Below are 23,097 nucleotides of genomic sequence, written 5' to 3'. Positions count from 1 at the left end.
CAGAAATACAAGTACTATACAAGAATGCTGCCATCCTCATGAAAACATCCACGTCTGAGTTTAAGAAAAGAGACAGGGACGAACAGCCACATACGTATGCAAAGCCATGTGTATATGCCAAAAAATAAGATGCAGGATTGTGCCTGGTTATCCCCCCAAAACGGTGGTTTTAAGGCCAAGAAGTCATGAATAGCAAGCTGCAAATGACATTTAGGCATATACAAAAACTGTTACAGCAAATAAGAATACACAAGTGCCTCAGTAGCTATTTTTGTGTCTAAAATGCATCTCATTTGTATTCTGTCTATTGTTTCTTGAGCCTACATTACAGTGTAAACAATATGTGTGCTACACAAGAATGACTATACAATAACATTACAAACAACTCTGATATAAATTTCATTTTGAATTTAAATTAAGATCACTACTCCTATTAATACTGATTGTAAAATAAATAAATGTGAAAGTGGCACCAATATTACTCTTGATTCTTTTTTTTCTTTTTTTTCTTTTTACCAATGATTTGCATTAAGTCTTAAAATGATGAAAGAAGAAGCTTCTCTTGATTGTCCACAAGCAGCATTTAGAACTGCGTGATGCACTATTCCAGACACGACAGTGTACCCAAACAGGAAAAAGGGGAAGGGGGGAAAGAGAGGAGAGGAACTTCATTTCACATGCTCAGCAGCATGTGACGAACAGTAGAACTTCTTATGGGTTATAAAGTTTGACAGGTTGTTGAACTGGATGTCACAGAGACGGCAGTACTTGCCGCTTCCCGCCGGCTGGCCAGAGCCGTTCACACCCTTAGTGGCTGCGGGCACGGCTTCCTCGGTTGGAGACTTGGACACGGGAGAGACGTTTTCATTGGAATCGGCTGGGTTCTCTGTGCCCCACGTGGGTGAAGGGTGCCCATCCTGCTGCTGGGACTGGTTCTCCTGCTGCGGAGGGACGGGGCCTGAGCGCTCCTCTGGCTTGTGCCCTCCATTGACAATGACCATGCCCCTGTTTTTGGGCAGAAGGGGCAGTGGCTCTTTGCTGGGGTGGGGGCAGCCGTTGGCTGCTGGCTGCTCCATGCCTGTCTCCCCCCCTCCCCCTCCGTTAGTGCTCTGCTCCTGCTCCATGGACTCTCCCTGCATGACCAGCCCTCCGGCCACGTAATCGGTCGGCTTTATCCCGAAATATGGCGATATTTGCTCAGCACCTTTCACCTTCTTTATTGCTCCGGGATAAAGGCAGTGGGGCAGAAACATATTCTTGTTCTCGTCTTTAGCAGGGATGAGCTGAGGCTCGCTGAAAGGCTTGAGCCCCGGCACAGGGCCCAGGTGAGGGGGGAACATGCTCCCGTTCTGCACAATCATTTTCCCGTTACCATTCTTCTCACATTTTCCAGGACTCTTATCATAGGTGTCATCGGGATTATTGCCTTCGCTCTTCACGTCTGGGAACATTGTCTGCTCCAGACTGCCAATCTCACTCTGCTGGGTGGCTGTCACAGGGCAAAAGTTCTGTTTATGCGCTAGGTAGTTCTCCACTTTGTTAAAACTTATCTTGCACACGGTACATTCGTGATAGTCCAACAGTCTTTTGGGGGAGCTACATGTCTTGTCAGGGATTGGCAAGCACTTTTTGCTGAGATCAATGGGGGCGTCCAGCTCCTGCGGGTCCATGGTATTGCATTTGGGGGCCAAGATAGACTTAGTGACGGTGAGAGAGGCCTCCAGATGTTTGGGGACCATCCCTGGGAAGACGTCACAGCGAGGGTGGAAGCGGTCAGCTAGGCTCTCCACTGCCTCCTGGGATGTACAGGGGTTCCCCATGGGGGGTACGCCCAGGAAGCCAGGCTGCCCCATGGGGGGCCTCTGATCCTGGTCGGGGAGACACATCTCGTACATCTTCCTGCGCTTGCGGGTTCTCATGGTCCTCTGCATGGAGGGAACCTTGTTGGCAGACATGCGTTTCACGGGGGGGTCGTGACGGGTGGCACAGTAGTACTGCTTGTGGACCATGAAGGTCTCGTGACGGCTGAAGGTGATGTTGCAGGCCTCACAGACGGTGTTGTTGGGGTCATTGTCACTCTCCACCAGGCCTGTGCTGGGGCTCTTCACCTCCGCCGGTTTACCATTCAGCCTCTCTTCCACGCCTGTTGGGGTGGAGACCTTTTTCACCTGGCCAGGCAGATCCTTATCTGGGCCTTTAACTCCTGCATTGATCATGTCCAAAACGGTTGTGGAGGTCAAACAGGCTGACTGCATAAGGTGACTGGCATCAGCCTCAGATGGGTGGCCACCAGTGAGCATGTTGACCGAACTGTGGCCGCTGTTGGGGCTCACAGCCTCCGAGACCTTGTCTGAGACACTGGAGAAGTCAGGAGACTTGGCCATGTGCTGCCAGCGGCTGTTACAGTAGTGCTTTTTGTGGACCAAGTAGTTGTCCAGGTTGTTGAAGGTGATATTGCATTCAAAACATGTGGCCCCTTTGGGCATAAGTGGGCTGTAGATCACTGGAGGATAGTTGGTCCCTCCGTGGCGTAGCCTTCGGTGAACCAGCTCTGACATCTTAGCCAAAATCTCTGAAGCCTGTGGGACTACTGAAATGTCCTGGGAGAAAGCAAACTGAGACAGGAAGGGGCCCATGGGGAATGTAGGGCCCATGTTATGCTGGACGGGAGAGGAGGCGGGACGGGGACTGGAGGGCTCAGACTTGATCCTGGTGTATGAGAAGCTGGCCTTGCTGCCCGGGTGGCCGTCCCCCTTCTGCATTGATAGCATAGGCTTCTTCTCAGCCTTCTCCAGCTCTCCCTCTGTGTTGCCATCCTTGTTGAGGGCTCCTTTGGGACTCTGGAGGACATCCCTCCTGTTTCCCAGCTCAGCGCGTTGGGCCTGCTGTAGGCTCTCCTCCACCCCCCTTGGGGAGTGCTCGCTGTCGCTCTCTCTGTGAAGTTTGCTGCCGTGCCCGTGTAAGTCCTGATGCTGTAAGAGTTCCCTGTGGTTCTGGAAGCTGATATGGCAGTGATTGCATCTGAAGGCCGCCTGTGACAGGTGAGAGAGGATGTGGTGTTGGAATGTAATAAGAGAATCCGCAGTGTAGTTACAGATTGTGCATTTCAAGCTGGTGCCAGGAGGGAGCGTCTCTTCCATTTTGACACCTGTGAGGGAGATAAAAGAGACTGTTGAGATTCTCGCCTCCCACTTTCCCTTAATGTTAACTACAGCAACCATCAAAAATGTATGCATTATGCCAAGCTTATTCCATCCTTCTGATTTTTTTTTCTGAAAGATAAACTGTCAAATGAATAGGCTGACAGTGGAAAATGTGTATATTCCGATGGTAAATGTGATATGTCATACGTTTTCAGAACTTATGTCATTCTCATGTCACATAATACTATATAATACTATATGCAAGTCTGTATATTAAAGTCATTGAAAAAACATGTATACTGTGCTCCTTTTATTTGAATAATTTGATTACATTCGCTGATAAGCTGTACACATCTAGTGTCAATAAAGTGAGATAATTATAGTTGAATATAGATAATGACAGCTAAAATAAATCTCCAATAAACATATGCACTCACCAAACACTTTATTAGGAACACCTGTACACCTTCTCATGGTGGAGGTGGTATAATGGTGTGGGGAATGTTTTCTTGGCACACTTTGGGCCCGTTAATACCAATCAATCATCGCTTGAATGCCACAGCCTATTTGAGTATTGTTGCTGACCATGTGCATCCCTTCATGGCCACAATTTACCCATCTTCTAATGGCTACTTCCAGCATAATAATGCACCATGTCACAAAGCAAAAGTCGTCTCAAACTGGTTTCATGAACATGACAATGAATTCAGTGTTCTTCAGTGGCCTTCCCAGTCACCGGATCTGAAACACCTTTGGGATGTGGTAGAATGGGTGATTCACAGCTTGAAAGTGCATCTGAAAAATCTGCAGGAATTGCGTGATGCAATCATGTCATCATGGACCACAATCTCAAAGGAATGTTTCCAACATCTTGTGGAATCAATGCCACGAAGAATTGAGGCTGTTTTGAGAGCAAAGGCAAGCCCTACCCACTATTAGTATAGTGTTCCTAAGAAAGTGCTCGTGAGTGTATCTCTACTCACCACTGTGTGTGCTCAAGTGCATTTCCAGGGCTCTGGCACTAGAGAAGGTCTTGTTGCATTGTGGGAAGGGGCAGTTGCTGAGGGTCTGGTGAGGGCTGTTGTCGTTCTCCTCCATGGGCTCAGGCTCCCTCTGCCTCCCACTGCAGTAGTACATCAGATGGGCCTGCAGGTTCCTCTCACTCCTGTACCAGATCCCACAGGCCTTACAGGGGAAGATGTCCTCTGGAGAGACACACAGACAGGGCATGGCGTCAGTAAACAGTAACACATACACACAGACACAGAGACAGACACACACACACACACACACACACACACACACACACACACACACACACACACACACACACACAGGCACACACTTATTCTTTCGTACTGATTTTCAAAGCTATGTGAAAATGCTGTTATAGCAAAGCCTCTGATATGAGTGTGTTGATACCACTAGGTTGGTGCCCTTTCTCAAGGGCAAACGAGAGAACACTGGACCATCTGCTTCCAGCAGCCTCCCTGTTGAGCTGAACCTCGATAGCCCTTATTAAGTAAACAAATGCACTATTTGCATGAGGCTTGTATTTTTGCAATTAACAGGTTACTCTGAGCCTCGGTGTGTTTACGTGAACCCCAAACTGAAGGGCGACTGCTCTTATCTCCTCCACAAAGGCTCATCTGGGTTAATCTAGGGCTCATACTGTAGAGACACATTCTCCAGTTAAGCAGGTGACTGAGCACTAGTGAGAGGGGTACAGTACGCTATGGAGGGGGGTACTTACTGTTTACGATGGCTGTGGGCAGTATGGATGCCATGGCTGCCTGTTGTGGGAGGAGCTGGATGGTGTCCAGAAGTCTGGCTGGGTACATGCCCTCACTCAGAGACATGTGGTTCATTGCCTGGAGACGGGAGTCAAAGTCCACAGCAAATGCCACCAGCTCTTCGCCCTCCATTATGTTCTTGGTGGTGGTGCACCACAATTGGCCACCTGGAAGAGAGGAAGAGAGAGAGGAACAACACTTAATACATGCTGAGTTAATGATATATATTAATTAATTAATGATTAATAATGACGGTTATGTATGATTGCATTATTATTGGCGCCCCCTGAGGGTATGAAACGCTGTAATGCAATGTGTAAAGTTATGGTTAGTGGATAGTTACAGTGAAGCATTTTTCACCATTCAAAAATTATTTAAAAAAATTATACATAGTCCCCCTATTTCAGAGCACCAAAAGTAATGGGACAGATTAATATAATGTCCAAAATAAGCACTCATGTTTAGTATTTGAGCGACAGTCCTTTGCATGCAATAACTGCCTGAAGTCTGTGACCCATTGACCCCACCAGACGCTGGGTATCTTCTCTGGTGATGCTATGCCAGGCCTGTACTACAGCCATCTTCAGTTGTTGTTTGTTTTGAGGTCTTTTTGCCTAAAATCTTAACATCAGGAAATGAAACGCATGTTCAATTGGATTTAAATCTGAAGATAGACTTGGCCAGTCAAGGACTTTCCACATTTTGGCCCTGAAAAAATCCCTAGTTGCTATGGCAGTATGTTTTGGGTCATTGTCCTATTGTATGATGAAGCGCCATCCAATGAATTTGGAGGCATTTGCTTGTACAGAAATTCGCTTCGTTTCACTTGTTTCAGATTTTTCATTGACTTTCATTGACACCTCTTGGTCCTCATGTTGACAGACACCAGTAGCAGACTCCAAATGAAAATGCAAAGCCTAGAATCAATACTAGACATTGACAGCTATCTTGTGTCTGCATGAATGATGTGACAGAATGCACCTGACCAACCAGAAACACCAGTCAAGCCAAGTCCATTGTCAGTAGGGGGACTATGTATAATAGTTTATTCTAAATGATGAAACCAATATGTACACAAATACCATCAAATAAAAGCTGAGAATCTTTACTTTAACCTAATTTCAAATCCAAACTTTTGGAGGGTTAGGGGTTAGGGTTAGAGCCAAAAGAAGAAAAAATGCTTTGCTGTCCCATTACTTCTGAAGGGCACTGTATATGATATGTATGTTATAAAGAGTAAAATGACAATGACACACATGTACTGTAAAAAGTAAACCTCATTTGAGGTACATTCTGCTGTGGTACATACTGTAGTGCAGCATAGTGCAGCTATACAGTGCTACACGACCTGAAGCAGGTCCTCTACATTATTAGATTGTTGTGTTTTGGGATTAAACATTCCTCTGAAATCGCCTGAACATATTCATTAAGTCACAGAGGGAGCGGGAGAGAGGGGGAGAGAAGGTTTTAGCTTAGATAATATTTATCTCAGCACATGACAGGCTTTTCAGCTGCACTTCATTTTCCATTGAAGAGATTAAAGTTTTTAATATGACTATTTACAAAAATCTGGCTGGGGAGATAACAACAAACTATGATATGCTCCCGCTAAATGGCAGAATTAGGACATTGTTTCAGAGAAAAGCTGGACAATTAATTAAAGCATGCTGTTAGCTTTCAAAGATGTGCAAACACTTCGACAGAGCGTCAGAATGAGGAAGGACCTGTGATTTCAGTCCAGCTGTTCTAGAAGAAAGAGCCTGGCAAGGAGAAGTATGAATGATAACAGCTAGAGGAGCCTACAGTACCCATGAATCCAGCCTCAGAGGCACTGATTACAAATGTTTACATAAAACCTATAATTCAGTCCTTGCAGACCTCCATATGGACAGGGTTAAGGTGTTCAAGTGAGGCTCTCTAGAAACAATCCAGTCGTCTGTGGATTTACAGAGAGAAATACCCAGGGATGAAAACTGAGTATGTTGGAAATTATTTTTTATCAGATATTGAATCACTCCTTCCTCAGATACACCGTCCACTGCATCCACTGCAACTTTCTCACAACTAAAAGAAAGCCCTCATTATGCCCATTTAGAGGAAAAAACTAAATTCTCATTACATTTTTGATGAAGCAAAAAAAAAAAGCCCTTTTGCTTGATCTGCTGCCTACGACCACAGCAGTGGAAATTAAACTATTACCAACGTGTCAGAGGAGTGGAGAGCGGTATTAAAATACGCCATCTTTCAAAGTCCCATTTGTGTGCAGGGAAGGCGGTGTGTGTGAGCGCTGCTTTAAAGAGCAGTGCCTATCTGCTGGCCAATCTGCTGTGACGAGAGACACACTTCAGGCCCCTCCACTTCATCGTTTTGATTCTGTCACACCACACACTGCCTGGAGAGGCCCTTTGAATTTTTATCTCCTAATTAAAATAACAAAACTCCTCCGCTGTCTGCTGGAGTTACCATCAAGGTAGATACAAACTGCCAGCGACAATAGGGGGCAGATCATCCGCTGCTCACCACGAAAGTTTCAACTCCGTAAAGATCCCAGTTCAGAGGCACTCTATTACCAAAGAGAATTACAAAATAGCCTGCGATACTGATACAGAAACACTCATGTCTCAAATCACTGTCTTTTAATAAATTGAAGTCAAAGATATACTGATGATATGAATTATTCCATGTGTTCCAAAGCGAAGTTATTCTGCTGTTGCCAAAACACACTTGCTCAACAAGAACAATGTAATTCACCAATGAAATATGCACAGAGTCTATAGTCGTTTAAGCAACAGCACCATAGACACCTATCGGTCGCCTGTGAGAATGCTAGAATTGTGTTGTATAACACAGAACTTTGAGACAGCGCCCTTCTCCTGCCTCAGCAGACTAAACCATCCTCAGGTGGAGATGGAAATAAGCCCCGGAGGAGCTACACTGAGATGTGGTGTCCACTGAACATGACTGTGCAGACTGCAGAAGCATCAGGTGGGGAAAAGTAGAAATAATGTTCAAAGAAAGATGTTTCTTTAAGGACTCCTGTATGTTTGCAGGGTTGCTCTGAGAGATGTAACCTTTCATAGCAGGTCAGCCATGTCAGACAGACGCTGGTTGACTCTACTGCACAGGTGTGATCTGTCTAAATAGCCCTGCACAGGGTCAAGAGTTAGTGTGAAAGTGCACAAGCAAGTCTTAAAACTGGGGAAAAGGCTGAAAAGTGCAGCTTGTGATTTGCACTGTTTTGCCTGTTAGCCGTCTGCAATGAGCTGCCTTTGTGCAGCGGCCAATGCAGTTGGAATGGCGGCTATTGTCTGAATCCTCCTGCAGAGCACCTGATAAAAGAATAAAGAACTATGACATATTCTAAAAACAATGGAGGAATTAAGGAGAGACAATAGGCCAGCTGCTTCATTAAAACAATCAAAAACGGCATCCTGTACGTAGTCCAGATAATTAAAAAACCACTGCTTTCCTCTACAGTCTCTCAATACAATATTCAGCAGCTCACAGTGGCCCTGCAACTGTGGGCTCTGCTGGCTGAATGCCCTTTTCCTTCCCTCCCTTTGATTAATGGGTTATTTGAACATGCAGTTGAAGATGAACATATGAAGGAATTCAAGAAACAAAATTATGCAAGCCTTCGTTATAAGTACTTACACTAATCAAACGTCAAAGGATGAATCGTATGGGAATATAAGGCGCATGTATGTCCCTCCCCTCCTTAAGCCCTAGAGATTTCAAAGTCAGGCATCACAGGCCACATTTTTAATTTCTTTGCTTTAAATGACTTTATAAGAAAATTGATGTGTACAGTATGTGGATGTATGGGAGGTGGAGGCGAAGGGTGGAACGTATACTTGTACCGGAATGAAATACTTGTGCTCCGGCGCCACCACCACCACCGTATCTTAATGAAACCACAAACAAATCTCTCAAGCCTTGTGCAGAGCTGGGAGACAACAAAGCAGCACAAATAACAGAAGGGGGTGGATAATTAAACTGGCCTGAAGACAGGTATTCAAATGTTGGTGTGTAAACAGCACAACTCTTTAATAGTTTGCTGTAAAATGCGTAGTTAAGCACATCAGCTCTTGCCTCTCCCATCTGTCCAGACAAATTACCATTGCAGAGGCCATTACAGCACTGGGGTACAGTCCCACACTGCAGCAAAACCACACATATAGTAATGGGCAGATTTGTGGGGGGAAGTACAGTACAGTAACCTACAGTTCTAACAAAATGTATCAGGAAACATGACTTGAAGATTCGCACCTTACTTTGAGAAATGACTGGGGCTGAAGAAGGTATTACATGTGGCAGAGAGTGTCTGTGTATACTAATCAAGCTGTTTCCTTCATGATGGTTGTGTCACCCACATAGAAATAAGTAAGCCTACAAGAACAAACATATTGTATCAACGAAAAATAGTTAAGAGAAGCTGAGAAGGACACTGTACGAGTTATTCAATATATCAAAATGCTGTGTAAGCATTGGATTTAATACGTGATAGAGCTTTTGCAAAGACAGGAAAAAAGTAAATAATTTAAATTCTGAAAACAGACATTTCAGTAACCATCTCGTCTCTCCTTGATGAGCTACTAGCTCAGTGTGTTCTGGTTATTTGGGCCCTGAAAGTGTTTGTCTCTGTCCAACGGTTCCCTGCTAACTGTTGGTCTTAATTGTGAAGTGGGTCCGGTCCTGCCTGAGGGCACAGTGGGTTTTGTAATTAAAGACCTCTGCTCTTGTCTCCAAATCAGCCCCAACTCCTTGTCGAGCGGGTACAGCCGGGTAAAGCCTCCTGGCACCTACGAATATCAAGTAGCCTAGCCTGCCTGTCTTTAACTGTTTCTGGATTTGTAGGTTATTCTTTTACCTATGTTTATCTGTTGTAAAGCCCATGGCCAAGGAGGAAGGAATAAACTCAGAGACAGAATTTCACTGACAGTAAACAATAATGATATTCAGTGTGGCGTCTATTAGCAGCTGTTCTATAAGGAACAGCAGACAACGCTCATACTAACAAGAGCTTAGAAGAAAAAACAAAAACAAATCCTCTCCATGAATAAGTGCAAATATTTAGATTGTTTCTGCATCATCAAAGTTGTACAGAGAGGATGACTCAAGGCTGTCAAATCATCAGGTTAACACCAGCCAAAGCAGGCAGAGAGAAACGCTGAGTGAGACTTTAAAGACAATATAAAAACTACTCACAGGTCAAACTGTCCATTGTTACTGGGTGCGGAATACACTGGAATTAGCTGACTGTATTATTCTAATGCTGAAGAAGCCTCCTCCTTTCCCTCTCTGACAGAGATAGATGCTCCCTTACATCTCTCTCTCTAAGGATATTTGTGGCCACTAGGAGGCACTCTTCTCATGCTAAAGCCCAGCTCTGCACCCAGTGGAAGTTTGCTACAGAACGATCCTATGTTGATGCAGAGACAGACACCCCAAACACGGCAGCATGGCAGGCAGACTCCATACCTACGTTCTACTGGGTCCTACATGAAAAAAGTATTCAAAGGAAGGCATTCGAATGACTTTATTTTCTTAGATTATGTAGTTAAAAACGGTTTTATTCCGATATCTGTCTCAGGGTTTTTTGATATATTTTCAGTATCTATTGTATCAAGGCAGTCACACATCTGTAATACTTGTCAACAGAGATGGAAAATTGGAATAGCCTAGACATCTACATTTCTTAAATAAGAAAAGCACATTGCCATGAATGAAGGTCCTCTATTTACAGGTCTAACTCGTCAAAAAAGCATTGTTAAATAAATATGTGTTCATTGAGCCTCGCCTGACACCCCAAACCCAGATCTCACCAACACTAACACTACAGTGTACAGACTAATTTTAGCATCAAGTGTTTTGTAGCTGATAGCCAGTACTGAAAGCTCATGGATGGCCTTGAGCAAATGGCACACAGGTCAGAATCCACAAATTAAAAAGGCCTCCCAAGAGAACCTCATACAGGAATCCCTCTGGTATACATTCACAGGCAACAAAGACATAAAACTACTACATGTCGCAGAACAATCCCATTCAACAGATACAGAATGTCTCTCTGAGTTCAGTAAAAAGGCCAAAAAATCTGTTTAAAAATTCCTAGTTTCTAGCAATGATCTGATTGAGGAAATGCTTTATGCTGTGTAAAATCAGATGCTTCCTTTGTAATTAAACGATATTTCTTTGGCAAATCTCAGGAGATGCATGAAGCTTTTTCATTGCACAGTGAAAATGATATTGGCAAGTGCCTGTTTGTCTGGTAATAGCAGAGAGAGAGAGAGCTAAATGTGAATTAATATGGCATGTTTTATAGGTCTATTAGAAGTAAGAAATGACGAGTGAATTAAAAAGATGTTAAGTGCTACATTCCTTTGGTAACAGTTAATTTAAAAAGAAAATCAATTAGAACAATTGAAATTTGGGAAAAATATTTTGGAACATAAAAATAAAATGCCTCAATTAAGTTGTTGTTTATAATGTAAAAAGAATGTGAGCAACAATCAAGGACTAGAATTGATACAATGAAATGTTACCAATATAATGCCATCTCAAAATGACACAACTAGACATTTTAATTCAATTTCATAATATTATTAGAAACAGTATTGTTTTTGAAAAAAAAAAAAAGACATTTGCAAAAGTACTTGACATTCATTTAAAAATTACTTTTGGTCTCTCATGCATTTCTAGGTGATGACTGAATGAATAACAATGACAAATTCCTCGACACAATTCTGAAAAGCATTCATCCTGATTAACTGAAAGTGAAAGTGAAGAGTACATAATCTAAAGTGAAGAGCACATAAACACTCCTCCCCTGACTGGGTTTCCCAGGTCTGCTGTGCAGGACACTCTCCCGGCCGGGCTGGTTGCGGCTAGTCGACATGTGTTTACTGAGGCCCCTGCTGGGGAGCACGCTGGTGTGGGGGCGTCCTGACCACGCGTGTTAATGGGACGGAGAGGTCCCCGTGACAGGGCGCTGCTGTGTTGAGCACCACCGCAGACCCCCAGCTGCGGCCCAGTGGCCCACGTCCCCCTTCCCATCACGCCACTCTGGGAGCAGGTGAACGGCGGAGCTCCAAAGGGAGGGCCTGGGAGAGCGCCTCAGTGGCTCCTCCAACATGGCTCCATCCCCACACCACATGGGCTGGCTGGCTGGCTAGTGGACGCCAGTCCTAATGCAAATGCATGCTGTTTAAAATGGCCCTCTCCTTTTTGGAAAGGTCTCTTTGGGCCTTCTGGCGTTCACAGTTTTTTTCTCTTTTTTTTTGCAGGGTGGATAGAGAGCCAGAGAGATGCACCTGTCAACCATTTTGGAATGCCACAGAAAAGATCTGGAGAATGAAATTTGTGAAAGTATCTACAGCATACTTCAGGAATGAACTAAATCATACTTCTAGACCTACTGTGTACTCAGCGATGTAAAGGCTGTTGTGCACCTGCTCTGAGAGCTGACTGTGAGTGGATCACACAGGCTGGAACTGCACACTGACGGACAGGAGGAGAAGAAAGAATGAGAACGACAACGAGGAGCACAGTCTCCCAACGCCCGAACCAAACACCCACCGCCATCGCTGCATCCCAACATGCCCTCTGTCTCTGCACCCCTGTAATTCTACATATTGCTTAAAGTACGCCCTAATTAAATGTTCTGTCAGTTTGCAGGAGAAATAAATAATCTGCAGCTAAAAGGCCTAATTGCGTTTGTCACATTGTGTCTCGGTGGCTGGTGCAAAGGGAGCGCAGCCGCTGCCCTTGCTCATTGCCATTCTGTCGTCCTGGCAAGCCCCTGCACTGCCCCAGGTATCACCACGCGGCCATCTGGAGCCGACATCTGTCTCTCTATTGATCACAAGGGTTTAGCACTTGATCAAACAGACTGCGACAGGAAATTGCTCTTTTCCCCACAGAAAAGGCCAATCGCTTGCGTGAGGGTAATAGAGTGGAACTGAGATGCACCACCAGCGCGGCAGGCAGACAGGCAGGCACAGGCAGGCAGGCAGGCACAGGCAGGCAGGCAGGCACAGGCAGGCACAGGCAGGCACAGGCAGGCACAGGAAGGCAGGAAGGCAGACAGGCACAGGCAGACAGGCAGGCACAGGCAGGCACAGGCAGGCACAGGCAGGCACAGGCAGGCACAGGCAGGCAGGCACAGGCAGGCAGGCACAGGCAGGCACAGGCAGGCACAGGCAGGCAGGCAGGCACAGGCAGGCACAGGCAGGCAGGCAGGCACAGGCAGGCACAGGTAGACACAGGAAGGCAGGTAGGCAGACAGGCACAGGCAGACAGGCAGGCACAGGCAGGCACAGGCAGGCACAGGCAGGCACAGGCAGGCAGGCACAGGCAGGCAGGCACAGGCAGGCACAGGCAGGCACAGGCAGGCAGGCACAGGCAGGCAGGCAGGCAGGCAGGCAGGCAGGCAGGCACAGGCAGGCACAGGCAGACAGGTAGGCAGGCAGGCACAGGCAGGCACAGGCAGGCACAGGCAGACAGGCACAGGCAGGCAGGCACAGACAGGCAGGCAAGCACAGGCAGACACAGGCAGGCAGGCACAGACAGGCAGGCACAGGCAGGTACAGACAGGCAGGTACAGACAGGCAGACACAGGCAGGCAGGTACAGACAGGCAGGCACAAGCAGGCACAGACAAGCAGGCACAGGCAGGCAATTTTCGGATAATAAAAGCGTCTTTGAACCTGTTGAGAATCAGTGCATTACTTTCAAGCTGCATACAAGTACATCTGTGAGCCAGTAGCCTTTTGAAACTGTCAGGGAAGCTGAAGGCAAGTGCTACAGTACATGATAGATGCACCATATGGTGATAACTTTTGTTTTCTGTGGAAAACAAAAACTTTTGCCGGAGACCTCTTCATGAAGTAATAAAGCATTTAAAACCTCCAGGATTTTAGATATTATCGATAGATAAAGCATGAAAATTGATGTTTGCACCTACGTTTAAAAATATACCAACATTGGCATATCGTGTAGCAGTTCAGTGTAACAGTTCAGAAATAAAGACTTACATTTCAATGTAGAAGCTTAAAACTTGCCCCAAAGGCTTGCTCCTACATTACATACCATTTCATATATTTTCATACACTATATCATTCTGACAATGGATAGTTCTCCCCAGCTTCCCTACTCTGAATCTCACAGGAGTTACAACATTAAACACACTTAAGCCTGAGGTGGACTGCTCCTCTGGTGTACAGTATGTGCCCTGTCTGTCTGTCTGTCTGTCTGTCTGTCTGTCTGTCTGTCTGCCTGCCTGCCTGCCTGCCTGCCTGCCTGTCTGTCTGTCTGTCTGTCTGTCTGCCTGTCTGTCTGTCTGTCTGTCTGTCTGCCTGCCTGCCTGCCTGTCTGTCTGCCTGCCTGCCTGCCTGCCTGTCTGTCTGTCTGTCTGCCTGCCTGCCTGTCTGCCTGCCTGCCTGCCTGTCTGTCTGTCTGCCTGCCTGCCTGTCTGTCTGTCTGTCTGTCTGTCTGTCTGTCTGTCTGCCTGCCTGTCTCCCTGCCTGTCTGTCTGTCTGTCTGTCTGTCTGTCTGTCTGTCTGCCTGTCTGTCTGCCTGCCTGTCTCCCTGCCTGCCTGCCTGCCTGCGGGTGCTGTGGTCCACACCTAAAATAGCTCTCTTACCCAGGCATGCTTTCAAGGCACACTCCATAACATCATGTTTAGCAAGTATGGACAATTTGATACTGAAGGTGACATTTATTCAATATTGTGGAAATATTTAATTGTTCCTGTGGAGAGAGATATGTTTCCCCTTGCCTACAGTGCTGGGATTGTCCTTTGGAAAATGATGCAAATTTAGGATGAAGCAACTAATTCCTTCCCTCCACCTCTGTCCCCCCTATCCCCTCCCCCCATCCCCCCTCCCCCCCGTCCTCCCCCGACATGAGAATTCTGATTAATCGTGTGACCGCCCCTCGTTTTGCATTTTACACAATCTCCCGGCGCCACAGCAAGATGTGTGAGGTGTTTCGCCACTTTTGGCAAGCTGAAAAGCTGTAGCCCAAGGAAGAACAAGTCGAAAGTATGAGGGAAAAAATATGACCAGGGGACGTGATAAAAAATTATCAGCCAGTGTGTTTTCCTGTTTGGTTTTAATCTACATTTAATTAAATTCTTATCTGCTGTGTGCTTATGGCCGCATTTGAATGGCGAGACTGCATTCATTATGAATGGTAAAATTGAACTCAGTACATTGTGTGTGGCCCAATAAAGAAACAAGACTCTTATTGCGGTGCATGCACAAGCTCCGACAGACGTGCGGGAAAAATAAGTCAATTAAGATCGGTCTTTAAATTACTGCAGTATCAAAACAAGGGGAGGGAGCATGCTGTATAATAGAATCCTGACAGGAGAGAGCACAGTCGACTGTTGTTAATATACATCCCATTTGATACAGCCAATTGTATGTGGCTGTTTATGGAATACATAGTCCATGCCTAGATTTACTGTTCTGTCATGATAGTTCTTAATCAGTGGAGCAAAATAGTTAAATTATAACAATAGAGAGGTCAAATATAATTTGATTATAGCAGTATACAATTAATGAATGGGTGGTTTATCTCAGTGAAATAGAAAAGAAAGGTAAATAACATAAAATACATCAATACTATTACACACGATATTAAAGGGTTAAATCCAAGGAAGTGGCTCTCTTTCAACATATGGCACAGCCTAAGAAATTGTCAGGTTGTAGAACCACCCCCCCCCCCCCAAATAAAAAAAAAGGAAAAATCAGAAGCTCCATATTGTAATAGCCTACTATTGACAAAGACATGGAGCGTATAACATGCACAGCACTTCATAAGCTAAGAACAATATCCCATAGGCAGCGCCCCCGGAAACCGCCGCCAAAGACCTTGAGCCGATACTACAAAGTTGGGCCCGACAAAATCCCTAAATCTTCCCCTGTTTGCTTATTCAGAGCGGAGTGGGGAGACGGAAGCTCCCTGCTGCCTCCCCATGTTTACAGAGCTGTTCTCGTCTCTAGGCCTTGCTCATCCACAGCACTGACACACATTGTCGACATGATTAGGGGTCTGCCTTTGCATAGGGGGGGGGGTGGGTTGTGGGGGGGGGGGGGGGGGGGGCAGGGTGGGGGATCGGCAGATGAATGACTTTGGTGCGTCGGAGAGGGATCACAGCAGATAATCGCTCCTGACTGCTGCGGTGGAGCTCTCAGATCTGGTCTTTAAAATAATGTTCGGAGTCAAGTCTCTCCAAAGCCTGTGCAGGTTATCTTCTGCATTTTATGTTTGCTGTTTAAATCTTAACGGGACACAGCAGCAAGGGAGAGCAAATATGTCTGGAGTCGGAGGAAGCGGAGTGGAAATGTTATTGCGGGGGTAAAGATTAGCTGTCGCAAGGGCTAAGGAGATGAAACTCCACTATTGGAATGGCTTTTATTCCTGGAGAAAAAAGTTGGAATGTTGCCTTTAACCTTGTGAGGCTCCGCTCCATACAGAACAATGGGTAATGAGCAGACCCTCTCATCTATTCAAAAACAAAATAATTCAAAGACATGTATGCAAACAAAATACAAAACCCCCCATACTACAGAAGTACTGGGAAATACACGACCAAAACGACTAGCACACATACAGTGTAAATACAGTGTAACATAAATTCCAGCGTCATAAATACCAGTATCACCAAAGCATTGGTGCCATAATAAAATACAGGTACTGCTGATTGTGTGTCTGAGACTATAAACATGCATGCACAATTTACTGGCACTAGATTTCTCCTTTGTTTATCTTTTAAATAAGCCCACTTTATTACCCTGCATGAACAAATAGCATGCAGTGTGTGGCTTTAGCATTTGATATGCTGTCTAGATGATTCATTTCTGTCACTATTTCAATTGTCTTTGTAATTCCCGTCGCCATAGGCATCGGCCACATCACCTGTTCCTTATCATTTGCCGTCCTGTTTGGAGCTCTTGAAACGATGCCATGGCATTGACTCCCAGTTAACAGCAGGTCCCTGAACTTCTCACGGTTGATGGCGGAGGCTGGAAATTACGCTAACAACTAATTAACATCATAAAGACTATTTCAATGGAGGGACGACACCTGCAACCTTCATTTGCACATGCTAAAACAAAATTACCTGTGTTTTTATTTTCGCCGATAATGTATGCATTTTTACACCCTGTGGAATATTCATTTTATGCAGCAGACTTTAGGCTTGGCAACTGTGCCCTTTTAATGCGTACAGTAACGGACAAAAATATATAATTGACCGAAATGGAATACTGGCATAAATCCTAAACCTATTTTTGAGAATTATGGGGTTGCTCACACCTTTGAAAATAGATGTGCCCTCCCTGCCAAATCCTGTGCTTGAAATAACACATTCAATTTTCTAATTTCTGTCTGAATATAGAATATTTCCAGACAGTTACTGGTCCGAGTAACAAAGTGCTGTCACTCTGTGACACTTTGCTGGCTGGCTGAGCTAAGCTGGTTTAGACTGACAGTCTTCAACCAGGGAGCCACAGCCTCTCCACCAGCCTCTGGCAGGCTCCTCAGTTCTCCCCCTCCCCGACCGCTAAGCACAATGTCTAGGACCCAGACCACACTACAGAGATGTCCACTAGGTATAGCCAACTGCCCAGGCACTCTGTACTACAGCTGTGGAGTCCCACAAGCCTCAGAAAGCTAACTTCCACTGATGTAATGCACTCACACCTCATTACAGAGCCACATACAGACTACAGCACTAATAAGGCCTTAATCTTCTCCAAATCGTTATAAATGTCAAGCTTGGGCCAGGGACTTCCAGTCCACTGCACCAATGGCTTAGCCGACTATCCCCCCATCCCACCCCCCTTCTCCCGTATTAACTAGCCCAAGAATTACAGTCATTGCCAGAGCGACTAAAACTTTGAACTCTTTGTTCCAACGTTCAATGCACCATTAACATACTCTTTGAAATTGGCTCCCAAAAAAGCCAAACAGCTAAATATGAAAACAGTTGATACTCCCTACCCGTACCTCCCCCCCTTCCCTTAGCCTCTCTCTTAATGAGAAGCAACATCCCTCACTCTACTGAAGGATCCAGACTTTCCCTGTGATAGAGACACTGCGGCTGTTTATTAATAATGAATTTGGATGTTTGCGTGTGGAATGTTATCAGCTCGCACACAATCCAACCAATAGTTTGCCCTGATGGGGTAGCTGGGTTCCTCATTAGCAGAACATATTTAATCCAGAAGTTTCTTATCAAATGTCACACCTGCATCTCTAAATGGCATTTTCACATTCATTCGCATGTATTTGGGAGATGAGGCTCCAAGGTGCTTTGGGGAGATTAAGAAGGAGAGAGAGTGCAAGCTTATTTTATCATTTAGCGGGTCTGGAAGGAATCCAAGGAGTTTTTGTCTTGTTGTTGTAATTAGAAAGCCTTTTAAGTGATAACGCCTGCATAGGAATATGAATATGAATATGTACTGTCGCGATCAGGCCAGTTCCTTTCTTTTTTTTTTCTATCTCTTTTTTTTTCTTCAAATTGTTGAATGCTGCCTTTTTGTTGTATGTGCAGCAAGGATTAACTCAAGCTTCAGAAGTTTAATGAAAGACTTGAAAGTAGGCAAACACTCAATTGGGAAACTCAAGCACTTTTTCTTGTTTCTGCTGGTGACAATGTTTCCTCTTCTAGAGGGAGAGGCATGACAAGAGGGCACGTTTATGGCTTTTACCATTACAGTACAGCATTGACCTACACAAAGATATGGCATGATAAATCATACAGCAGTATTGAATCTTAGACAGCCACAACACTGCTCTACATTCATCAGCATCAGTACTACAGGAATATCAATCTAGAAGTGTGGGGATGGTGTCAGTGTTAAGTTACAGTGACATAAAATATCCAATATGAAAAGGAGTGTGTTCCTAATCTGTCATCTTTTCATCTTTTCAAACGTACATAGTTACACTGCTTTGTAATTCCACAGTACAGTATATGGAGTTGCACAGTATGTGTACTGTGCATCCTTATTCCACTTGTGTAATAACACATACTGTTTAACTCAACATACCATGCAACCATATACTGTACCATGCGGTAACCACATGACTACAATATAATAAATGTTAATACAGTGTTGTTACTGTTATTTAGTGTAACATTTCTTTGTGTATCGACAGAAATAACATTGCAAAGCCTTAAATCACAGGGAACTATTTGGCATGACCAGAGAACACAGTATATCTAGCAAAAGTGTGCACATCTATATTTACCATTTCCTATTACGAAGCCACCTTTAACTTATGGCAAATGGAGAGGCTATGCAGCCCCTTCAGTAGTGGCATTTAGCCTCTGTGTGTATCCAGCAAAGCTGCTAACCAACGTGCCAGAGATAAGTGCAAAACTGAGAAGTATTGATCCAGTAATAGTGGTTCACACTTTGACTCTGACACCTTAACCCTGCAGACATAATGTCATAGCCTCTTATCCCTTTCCTCTTAACACAACCTGCCTATCTTCAGCAAGCTGTCACCTCTAGTAATACGCTTCTCAAAGCTTCTCCTAAATCACTGAAATCATCGCACTTTCAGACATTATTTATTTTCCCACCTTTTAAAGTGAAGCATGATTTACAGTTCAGTAAAAAGGTTGTGCTTTTTTATCCCCCAAAGACCGACTAACATCTGTCGAGGTAATTCCGTTTCTACCATTGTAGGAGCCGCCACATGGCAATTACTATGTTAGGTCTATGCAATTGTGTGCGCTTACAGCGCATGACAAATACAGTCTAGCTAGACCCTGCATGTTGATCCTGAATGCACACTGGTTTAGACGTTCTCATTAATTGAAAGCGTCACTGTGCAACGAGGCACTATTACACTCTAGCAGGTAGGAAGAAAGCCTAAATACTACATCATTACTCCGCAGCTAATATTGCATTGTGTGCTGCAACAGGAATTCCCTTAAACTGGGATTTTATCTGTGAAGAATCAGGGGTTTAAACCACTCTAGGATGAGCATTGTAATTAGTGGGGAGTTACACATCCAGAAACAGAACAGCAAAATACAAAACGAAACAAACTATTCTCATAAAAGGGCTGAAACTAACAGACATTTGCCTACTTTTTTAAAAGCTGATTTTAAAGGAGGACTGCCACAAGGGTGGATGGGCCTTCACTGAAGGATGATGCCAAACGTTGACATTATATGCAAATGTTGTTTATTATCTCCCAGGCAGCTCAGATCCTGCCTTGGTTGGGCTGTGCAGCCCACGGCAACTTCCAAGCAAGGTTTATGCACAAGGGCTTCTAATTAGCTCTCAGGGGCCACAGTTAGTGCAGCACTTTTCACAACAGCAGTTGGGAAGTTGTACACTAACTTGGAGGGCGCCATATGTTGCCCAGGAGGCCCGAGACTGAGTTGTGCTCTCCTAAAACTCCTCTCTTATGTAGAGGGAAAAAGGTAAAACTGCATTTGAATGGCTGCTCCAATTGTGTACAAATTATTTACTGTATGTACCTTTGGGCTACACTACGGTATGTAAAAAAACATTTTTAGAGAGGCTTTGAAATTGGCAACCCTGGTGTGTTAGAAATCTGTTCACACAAAGACACAAACACACATGCATGAATCTTAGCTCAACATCCAATAATCATGTAAACAAACAGAGGATAATTTGAGGGCATGCTACAGTATCGTGCTTCACTCAACCTCCTTGTTCTACATAGATTACATTGTACTGTGTTACAGTGCTCTATATCACAATGCTGCTTTAATATTGGTCATTTGAAGCTGTTGTTAAATCTACCTGGACTAGACAAAAGGCCTCATCAGCAATATCCATGTAGAATCAGCGGCTCCTCTGAAGCCCTCTCTAACCTTCATCTACAGGCACTCGCTGGGCTCATATTTCAAGCCTCTGATGATCAAATATCTCCTTCAAAAAGCATCGAGCCCTCTTTTGCCTTAGAAGGCTGGCGGATCGGCTTTCTCTGAGTTGCCATCTCAATGTTTCTCTTCCTTCAATCTCTGTATGTTCTGCTTTTGACCCTGAAAGCGTAAAAAAAGATGATGTGCCTCATTAACTGAGGCATCACACTGGCTTCTTCAACTTATTGTCTCTCCCACCTTATCCAGCCCTTCATCTTAAACTTGGAATAAATTAAGGTGATAACAATCGCGTATATGCCATTAGTCACAAATGAAGTGGTTAATGCCGGGAAAGATAAGGCTTTGGATCTGATGTCGATTCATAAAGGGAAGCAGCTTGTTGTAAAATGGCAGATAGACTGTGCAAATTGGGCTTAGACATCATGAAGTAGTGTTATTACCAAATTAGCCCCAGGTTTTTCCCGCCCATCCTCACACAACCCCGTGAGGAATGGCAGTGAAAAGAGGCCATTGTGTGGCATTCAAAGACATTATTCTTTGAACAAATATTTCAGATTAAACAAAGAACACTGATGCTTCTTCCCTTTACCTCTAAGATGTATTTGCTTTCAATTCATACATTTGATTGTGACGTTTGAAACTACTTCTCTCAGTGAGGCTCAAGGCATTAGGGAGCAAATGACAGTGCTGAGTAAATAGAAAAATATAATGCATGTGAACTTGATAAGAGGATACAGTGTTTGTTCAAGTGGAGGCTCAGGTTACGAAGGCTTCTGTTGGCTCATGAATGTCTTTTTGTCTGAACAGTGAGGTGAAGCTTAGGCAGTATCAACAGTTTGTTACATATTTTGTTACATATTTTGTTAATATGGTAATTTGTTGGTTGTGTGGATCTTGCTTTATGGGTTATTTATTTTAAGAGATGGGGGGCCTTGGCCTTGGACTGTTACACATCAATTTTCAAGTGAGTTATCATTTCAGATAGGGGAGATGACAAGGACCAAGTTGAAGAACTAATATCTGCTGTAAACCAATTAGCAACGTAGGAATAAACAAATGCCATAAATGACAGACAGGAACGGTTACAGTATCGACACTGACTAAATTGTACATACAAGGTCCGTCCATCCTACTCTCGTAAGGGTAGGGAGCTGTGGTAATTTGTCGAGCTGGATCCCCAGACCAGCCGTAAGGGAATAAGTTGGAAGAGGAAGAAGAGAGAGAACAAACCTGGCAGGCACGTTGAGGCCATGCCAGTCCTGCCTGCGCCACGCGGTGTGGCAGGGGGGCACGTGCCAGGAAATGTGGCAAGAGGAGGAAAGATCAAACAACAAGGGCTGCAGATCTCTACCAATCTGCTCTGTATTAATGTCAGTGCCAAGGAGCAGCTGAACCAGACGTGATCCACAATGTGTGGCGGGCCTGCAGTACCAACCCAGCGACGCCACTGTGAGCGCACACACACACACACACACACACACACACACACACACACACACACACACACACACACACACACCCTGCTCAACAAACTAACAATGGCCGAGAGGCTCCTACTCCGATGGCGAAAGAACACCTAAAATCCATGGAGAGGGTGTGAAACAGTAATGTAGTACTGTAAGACTCCCTATTCCCTATTCAAAAATCAAATAGAAAGGTGTGAAGCAGTAATCCCATACACACCATGAATTGATGAGAGTAGCTTCTGTTGGTTTTACACTTGCTACAGTAGCATCCTCTCTAAGAAATTAAACAATGGTTGAATCCCAAATCTCAAGTCTCATTTTCAGGCATTAGTAAGCTTTCTGACTGACAGTAGCTGTATCCATAGCAGTGTGGTTGGACTGGTTTATCCGTGTGTAGAGATGTGCCTCTCGGCCGCAGTGGGCCTCTGTCCTGGTCCAAAAACTTGTTCTGTATAGTCGCAATAAAGCAAGCAGACGGCAAATGAGCTCTACGCTGCCATCTCTCCCTCTTGGACAGATGGCAAAATTAGACAATATGCTTTCCAAAATTACACTGAAATCACATGGCTGCCTGTCTGTCCTTCCTGCGTGGCAGTGTTCGCCTGGGCGTTTACGGCGGCGAGTCGGCTACGTGGCGTGGCGGTCGGTGTGGTGGTTGGTGAGAGGCCGATGGCTGGAGCCAGCCTCATTGCTGGTGATTGATATCAGAGTGCTGGGATGGGATGTAGGGCCAGCAGGAGCATCAGTGAACTGGGGGGGGGGTGCGGTGCTGGGGAGTTGAGTCTGCTCTATGACAATGCATGATGAACAGCCTG

The 23,097-nt window shown here is 44.9% G+C and overlaps 1 protein-coding gene across 1 annotated transcript in view; it reads right to left on the bottom strand.

The window, feature by feature from the left end:
* Positions 1 to 665: 665 nt before the first annotated feature.
* zfpm2a (zinc finger protein, FOG family member 2a) overlaps positions 666 to 23,097 on the bottom strand; it is a 108,219-nt gene continuing 85,787 nt past the window's right edge. The window contains exons 6-8 of the mRNA XM_083678661.1: positions 4,897 to 5,103; positions 4,127 to 4,348; positions 666 to 3,148 (exon numbers count right to left, since the gene is read on the bottom strand). Of these exons, the coding sequence (XP_083534787.1) occupies positions 669 to 3,148; positions 4,127 to 4,348; positions 4,897 to 5,103 (2,909 nt within the window). The 3' untranslated portion in view covers positions 666 to 668. The remainder of the gene's footprint in view (positions 3,149 to 4,126; positions 4,349 to 4,896; positions 5,104 to 23,097) is intronic.

This window comes from Argentina silus (genome assembly GCF_951799395.1).
Source record: "Argentina silus genome assembly, chromosome: 10".
NCBI classification, from domain to species: Eukaryota; Metazoa; Chordata; class Actinopteri; order Argentiniformes; family Argentinidae; genus Argentina; species Argentina silus.
Note: the sequence above shows the minus strand (reverse complement) of the source record. Positions and strands in the feature narration are given on the sequence as shown.